We start from the raw sequence: 8,046 nt of genomic DNA on the forward strand, positions 1-8,046 counted from the left end.
GTCACGGTGGACAGTTCACTGCAGCTAGAGGCAGTCCAGAGTCATGGTGGACAGTTCACTGCAGCTAGAGGTATTCCAGAGTCATGGTGGACAGTTCACTGCAGCTAGAGGCAGTCCAGCGTCACGGTGGACAGTTGATTTTGCCAAGCAAGCTGCTGTTGCTGCTGTTGCTGTGTGCTGTCGCGGTTGCTGCGTTTTCAGGGCTGTCTGTGGGATGGAGGCAGGTCTCCCGCTTTTGCCTCGAGTCGCTGGTGGGTGGGTTAGGACGACTGATTTCTTGCTTCGCGGCTGCCGGTTGCTTTTACCACTTTGTCACCAGAGTTCTATAACTAATATCGCAAATACTTTTCTATTGGAAATAAGAAGCTAGCAAAAGAAATCTTCTTTTACTTCCTTTAGAAAAACACTGATTATTGAAGCCTCATCAATATGATGTTTGCATTCGGGGAGTTTCCTGAACTCGGGTCAGCATGACCAGGGCTTTCATGTGGCTTAGAAGGATCGTGGGACCCAGAACAACCGACCCTCCGTTATTCGATAGTTCCAAGTGCCTGGTAGACTCGGAAGAAGGCTGGGCCCCCGCTCGCCCTCTGGTTTCCTTGTCTCACAGCCTTCAGCATCTGCTGCGTGACCAAGGCGGACGTGAGAGGGGAATGTGCGAAATGCTAGAGGCTGAACTGAGCCAGACCAAGTGCTCCCGTGTTATATCCTTAAACTTATGGGAATCAGGTGGCGTTTTAGTAGGAACTACCCGAAATGACGCTTCATAGTTGAATCGTAGCTAACTTGACATGGGAACAGTTGTGAGGATGGTGCGGGCCGGACAGTGCTTTGTTCTGTGGTACACAGGGTCGCTGTGGGTCGGAACCGACTTGATGGCACCTGACAGCAGCTACACAACCTGCCTCCTAAGGCAGGGCCACTCACTGAATGCCACTGAATTATCACACCAGTGCCCTGCTGTTCACACTGTATTTCCCCTCAGATGCAGTGGAACATCTTGTGCTAAGCAACCCGCTGGGCTCCCTGGAAAGATGGCAAGAATTGGCAGGTCTATGTTCTCAGCACGGCTTCGGCAAGCTGTCAGATGACATCATGTCCATTCTTCGGGCTCAGGCTGGAGTCACGGAAATTTCTGCCGAGGACGATACAGTCAACTTAATGGAACACGTCTTGTGGTAGTTCCCGGCTGTGGCCGGTGGGGGGAGCTTGCACAACATTTCAGTCTGTTGCTTCTGCAACTGTTCTTGGCAAAACTAATTGGTAAATAAATGGAGCTTGAAGCTTTCAGGAACAAGTCGCAGTTTGCTTGTTAGGATGACACTTGGATTCCCCCTCTCCCCTGGTATTTTATATAAGTTCGTCTTCTTTTTTGAAATGGCCATGATACAACAAGTTTGTCTGAAACTCAGTGCAGGCATTTCTAGATAAGGGCCCAGGAGGGTGTCCACATGTCTTCCGCGAGGGTGATTCCGTTTGACGGCCAGAGCCCAGGAAGACTGGGTGGTAGGTTAGCCCACCCTTTATGCTTCAAGCCTTCCCAACCTCTTGAGCAAGTCTTTTAACTCTAATAAGCTAGAGTGAGCCCAGTTATCTCTAATGTTCTTAAACTGTTTATAAGCATAATCATATTTATCCCAAATTATCAACTCAACACTAGCAAACTAGCCTGATCCCATCCACATCTCATGATCACACAGGCTGGTGTGCGTCTTCCATGTGGGCTTTGTTGCTTCTGAGCTATTTGGTTGCTTGTTTACCTTCAAGTCTGAAGAAAGCTGATGGTGCCCAGCTACCAAAAACCCGTATTTCAAAACTAAGGCAAAATCAACGGTTGCATCAAGAGCTGCTGTTCCCAGCTCTTTCCAGATGTAAGCACCTACTTCATTCTCGTCTTCCACAGACGGTTTCCAGCTGCCTCCTGTCTGTTATAAAGGCCCCAAAGGAGCAGGGGTCCCAAGGCCAGTGTTCACCCTTCACCTCCCCCCCCCCCAAATAATAACTAATGCGAAGGTCAGAAATAAAAACTTTTCCCCCTCCACCCATTACCCTTTTGAGTTAGCATTCGTCGCCTTCGGCAGCTTTCCTGAGGAGAGTTAAACTTGACAGCCATGACTTCAGCAGCCAGATCCAAGCAGAGAGAGAATAGATTTCCAACCAATGCTTATATGTACTCAGAGGGGGCGTTGCAAGCCCCCCTAATTATAGGTACCCACACGCCTAACAGGAAGGAGTTGTAAAACAGGCATATGTGTGACAGGAAGGGGATGAACTAGGGGTATACACACAATAGGAAGGGGGACACTAGACTAGAGGCAAGCATGTGATTGGAAGGCATGCAGGTAACAAGATGGGTGGCTTTAAAGGCAAGATGGCAGTCTAGCCTTGGTCATCCCTGAGTTGGCTTGACCTTAGGTCTTTGGGCCCTTCTACAGGGGAACCATCCATTATCTTTATCAGAAGGGAGTGGACTCTCCTAGGGGTGGGACAGACTACGCAGGGGTCCTCAAACTTTTTAAACAGGGAGCCAGTTCACTGTCCCTAAGACCCGTTGGAGGGCCGGACTATAGTTTTAAAAAAAACTATGAACAAATTCCTATGCATACTGCACATCTCTTATTTTGAAGTAATAAAATGAGGCAAAGACACCTGGCGGGCCACATGTGGCCTGCGCGGGCGGTAGTTTGAGAACCTCTGGACTATAGGGTCTGATTGCTCCAGACAGCGGATAACCTTTAGGCAGATAACCTTTAAGCAGTTGACCTCCATGTATTTAGTCAGCACCTTAAGTTTAGCATATGTTACGTGGGGACATCCTGGGGAATAACTTTTCCGTTACCCGCAATCTAGTCAGACGGTTCCCTTGTGGTGTTATTTAATTTGATCCTTTTTTCCCACATTCCCTAAAAACCAAGTTAGCTTTAAAGGCTGGACTAGATCTTGGCTCCGTTGCTTTGGCAAAGATGCTTCATAGGTGAAGCTGAGCACTTCACCTTTCCTGTTGCCAGGCACAAAAGGTGGGTTGGCTCATCCCATTGCTTTTTAAGGTCATGTAGAAAATCCTTAACATGAACTGAAAAAGTCTGCATCATGAAGATTCCAGCTGTCTGCAGCTGTGCCTCCCACCGTGCTCCTTGCTTTCTTGAAACCAAACGTGTCACTTTTTTTTCTTGTCGCAGGCTTTCCAACACGCCTTTTGTTGTTTCTCTGCCTGCATGGCCAGTGCCATCCTTGTTGTCCCTTTAATGATCCTTCTGTCTCTCTCTCAGCTGAGAATTCTCTCAGGAATCTCCCGTGATGCTATGCGTTGTGTGTCAGCTCAGCTCGGTCAGGATTCCCAGTGGTTTGCAGATAGTAGGTGGCCATCCTCCACTTGTAATGATGTGAGCAGCCCATCAGTTGGACAGGGTCTTTCCTTGGGGGTGAGGCCTGCATTAAATATGTAAAAATACTCTGGCAGGAAGTTCACACTCTCTGGACTTTGCATTCCTCTCATCACCTCTGACCTCTGGTTTGTGGGATGTGAGCCAGCAGCCTGCTGCCTGACGGGATGCCTGTGCATCCATGAGAGTCCGGAGAAGCTTCCAGCCCACTGTCTGACAGCCCCACAGACAGCATTATTTACATAGATATTTCCTTTCACTTCTCTTTTATTATTTGTGAAGGTATTTCCTTTTGCCTTGAATTGTTAATAAATAACCCTTTGTACCATGGGAATCTGTGTCATTCTCTCCCTGACTTAGATCCACTCTCCAAGATCTGCAGAGCTCTGGCAGCTGCTGTGAGAGAAGTGTGTGGGAAACAGAAAGATTTCTCCCAAGTCGTCTCCCCCAAATATATGTTAGACTTAGGACACTGCTTGCAGCTAATGGTAAAGGCAGTCAGTTGCTAGTCTATTGTCTGGTCCCACCACAGGTAGAGCCCACTCCCTGCTGTTAAGGACAATGGGCTACTTCTCCCTAAAGGCTCTTGACCATTAGTCTGGTCCCTGTAGGTAGTGTTTACACCCTACTGATAATGGTTTCTGTGGTGATCCAGAGAGCTGGGCAAACCTGCTCAGTGACATCCAAAGTTAGGCTGCCATCCTGAATCTGGGATCCTCCCATCTTGTCACATGGATACCCCCAATCCCTTCTCTTTGTATTGCGTGTATATCCCTAGATTGTCCCCCTCTCGTTGCTGTATAACCTATAGTGCAACCTGTCTTTACCTGTAATTAGTGGGCTTACATGCCCCCCAAAGATCTATAGGCCTTGGTTAGCAATAAACAAGCCCTCTTGGCCTCTCATGGTTCTTTGTCGGTTCTTCCTCTCCTCTCTGGTCCTCTCTCCCCTGTTCCCTTTCCCCTTGTCCTCCTCCCCTCCCCCTCTCTCCTGCATTCTGGTCTCCCATCTCCACGTGGACCACCAAGCAGGGCTGAGGTGAGCATGCTACCATAAAATATGTCTGACTCCATTATTTCAATCTTTTATCTTTCATACTCTCTATGGCTTTAATATAATATCTATATATCTCAACTGTACAATTGCGCTTACTGAACCCATGATTAGTGGGGCGGGGCTGGCCCTTCCCCCACAGAAAGGTATCAGAGTTGAGCACAGGGAGGCCTGGGGTCTGTTTGAAATAGATGGTGTGAGTTGTGAATAGTTCTCATCCGTTTCATCATGCAAGATTATGGGTTATTTTAAATAGTGGTTATCAGAATACCTATAAGCAATTCAAATCCCAAACTCCCTGCCATTGAGGTGATTCCCACTCACAGTGAGCCTCTAGGACGGGCTAGAATGACTCCTTTGGGGTTCTGAGACTGTCAGTCTTCAGGGAGTTGAAAGTGTCAACGTTCTCCTGCAGAGCACCTGGTGGTTCTGAACTGCTGACCTTCAGGTTAGGAGCCCAGTGGGTGCCCCACTACTCCACCAAGACTCCTTTATCAGCAGCTCAGAATATTTCATGTTCTATTCTCAAACCAGACTTCGGCGTGAATTCTTTCTTGCGCGGAGCCAAGGACCAAGGTATATCTCTATCCCGAGAGATCTAACAGTAATAGTAGACCCAAGAATGAAGAAAATGCTGTAAAATTGATTGTGGTGGTGATCGCACAACTGTTTTTTAAATATGTTTAAACCATTGCATGTCAACAAAATGATTTTTAAAAAAGGAAACTTGTTAGAACATGGTGAAGAAAAAGAAACAAAATAGTAAAAATATCACTAAAAAAAAGAGGCAACTAAGATATACTTCCCTACATGGATTCCTTTCTCTGTTTAGTCAGATAGCTCTTTATTACAAACCCCAGTGTGGCTGTGGGGGATTGCCAGTAGAGAACTGTACCACCATGCTGACTGTAGGTCTTATTCCCAGCACATACCCATCCTCCCTGGAACTCACGACTCTACCTCTAAGATCCCAGGTGCAATAATGTGCAGACGGCATGGAGGAGAATCCACCTTTGTTTTTTCACCCAGACAACAGTTATGTGAACTCTGTTCTGCTACCTTGTTTTCTTGGGCTGATTTCAAAGTCATTGCCATCAATCAGGGCGGGCTTAGTTGGGTCTGTGCTTAGCATGCTGGGTCTGTGCTTAGCAGGCGTGAAGGACAGGCCACCTTCCAGTCCTTTGGTTGTACACAGAATGAGGTGTCTAGCAATCATACTCTGTCCATTTTCCACCACAAGCACGTATGAAAAGCATGTGTACTCCTCCCTAGGGCCGTTCTAAAAAATCTCTGCCAACTTGCTCAGCGTTCACGGCCAAGTGTTTACAGTCACAGGCCTTGACCATTCCAAAGAGCCGTTTGTCAAGTGAACCATGACACAGTATTTTTTTCCCCCCGCTCCACTGGGGTAAGTATTTATAATGGCCACTTCCTGGACATAGCATCCAGGAGCAGTTATGTCCCGGCACAAGGCTCAATCATGAGGTGGGGAAAGATTGGCAGGGAGTCTCAGCGACCCTCTCTTTGCCCCAGATTAGAGTGCAGAGGCCCTGTTTGCTAAGAATAATCAATAATAATAAACTCAAACCCCAAACCAAGCCACTGTAATCCAGTTGATCCTGACTCGTAGTGACCCTCTCTAGGGTGTCCAAGGCTGCACATCTTGACTGGTTGCAGACAGCCTCATCTTTCTCCTTAGGAGTGGCTAGTGGGTGTGAGCAGCCTACCCCAGAGCCACCTGGTGTTAAACTTGTTCCTTGTTCCTTGTGGAGAGGAGGAAGCATTTGTGAGTACCAGCCTTCTCCCAGCTCCTCCTCCCTCCTGGCTGTGCATCTCCAGCTCTACATCGAGCGTGGTCATGTTTTCTAAACTACGAGCCAGCCCATGCTTCTGTGGGGAAAGCCATCGTAGAGACCTTGCAGGTACCAGAGAAAAAGCACCTGTCTTATCCTAAGCGCCTCACAAACTAGACGTCACACAGTAGCATTACAGCTGCCCTTACTTGACTTATAATCAATAAAAAGTCCATAAAATAAACATCTTGTAAATGAAATCTCATAAATCAAATGATCACATCCTTGAAATAGTTCTTTTTAAGGAAACTTTCCTGGGAATTCCCCATGGAAAGCGTCAACCACTCCTAGTTTTGCTGTCTGGCACATGTTAGGTTGGACGAGTACAGGTGTCTGCCCATCTTCAGGCTAACAGTCGATTCTGGCTCACAGTGACCCTGTTGGAGGCAGTAGGACCCCCTTGTGGGTTTCCAAGGATGTCAGTCTTTTGTGAGCAGGCAGCCACATCTTTCTCCTCTGGAGCCTGGTCACAGCAGGCACCACAAACACTTCCATTATACGCTCCTTAAAGCTGACTTTGAGAAACGTGGAGAAAACTTACACATTTTGAGCATATGCACATGAAGCAGACACAAAGTGGAGGGAGGGAGTTGTTCAGTGTGAGAAGAGAACCAAGTGCACTCACAGCTCTGCCTCCGAGTGGGCAATCAGCTTTTTATCCCTACGAGCCAAAGAACTAGACACTAACTTTTATTTAAGGCACTGAACAATTTGCCCACGGTGGAGATTATGAAGGCTTGTATTGGGTGAGGAAGAAAGGCTGTGGAAGTAGCTACTCTGAGGACTTACAAACAATGCTCACTTTATCACGAGGTGTCTTCTGTTTGGCACCGTTGTCTGAGAGTTCTTGGATAGTGAAGGGAGAACAACTCACTCCCATCAAGTCACTGTGGCCCCAGGGACCTGCTAGGACAGAATAGGACTGCCCTGAGTGTCTGAGACTGGAGCTGTGTACTGGACTAGGTAGCCTCCTCGTTCTCCTTCTGAGCCGGCTGGTGGTTTCAAACTGCTGACCTTGCAATTAACAGTCCCATGTGTAGCCACCATTCCACCAGGACTCCTCATTGGGAAGGTAAGCTGTAAGAAAAAGCTTTGAGTTGCTCTTGTGGGTTAAAGCCCATGCAACACCCAAAATCAGTTAAGGGCCATTTATTGATGGTGCGCTAAGGGACCGAAAACACAACTTACACATGCAACCTTGGTGGTGCCCTGGGGCGAACACTGGACTGTTGACCACAAAGCCGGCTGCTCTACAGGACGAAGGTGAGGCCGCTGGCCCTGAGAAGCCCTGTCTTCTCACATTGCAAGCAGTGGGTCTGGTTTGTTTGTCTTTTTGTGTACAATCTAGAAAGAAAACTAAGCATGAGCAGTAAGATGCGATGCGAGTTAAATTGGAAGCAAATACAGTAAAGACCTTTAAAAAAAAGATTTTATTGGGGGCTCATACAACTCATCACAATCCATCCATCCATCCATTGTGTCAAGCACGTTTGTACATTTGTTGCCATCATCATTCTCAAAGCATTTGCTTTCTACTTGAGCCCTTGGTATCAGCTCCTCATTTTTCCCCTCCCTCCCTGCCCCCATTCCCTCATGAACCCTTGATAATTTATAAATTATTATTTTGTCATGTCTTACATTGTCTGACATCTCCCTTCACCCACTTTTCTGTTGTCTGTCCTCCAGGGAGGGGGTTATATGTAGATCTTTGTAATAGGTTCCCTCTTTCTACCCTACCTTCCCTCCACCCTCCCAGT

The 8,046-nt window shown here is 47.4% G+C and overlaps 1 protein-coding gene across 1 annotated transcript in view; it reads left to right on the top strand.

Moving 5' to 3' along the window:
* The window catches only part of CLHC1 (clathrin heavy chain linker domain containing 1), a 44,528-nt gene extending 43,234 nt beyond the window's left edge, over positions 1-1,294 (top strand). The window contains exon 10 of the mRNA XM_045294095.1: positions 986-1,294. Coding sequence (XP_045150030.1) covers positions 986-1,182 — 197 coding nt within the window. The 3' untranslated portion in view covers positions 1,183-1,294. The remainder of the gene's footprint in view (positions 1-985) is intronic.
* The last annotated feature ends 6,752 nt before the right edge of the window (positions 1,295-8,046 follow it).

The sequence above is a fragment of the Echinops telfairi genome, unplaced genomic scaffold (genome assembly GCF_000313985.2).
Source record: "Echinops telfairi isolate 266 unplaced genomic scaffold, ASM31398v2 ScPeMD7_2573;HRSCAF=3158, whole genome shotgun sequence".
NCBI classification, from domain to species: domain Eukaryota; kingdom Metazoa; phylum Chordata; class Mammalia; order Afrosoricida; family Tenrecidae; genus Echinops; species Echinops telfairi.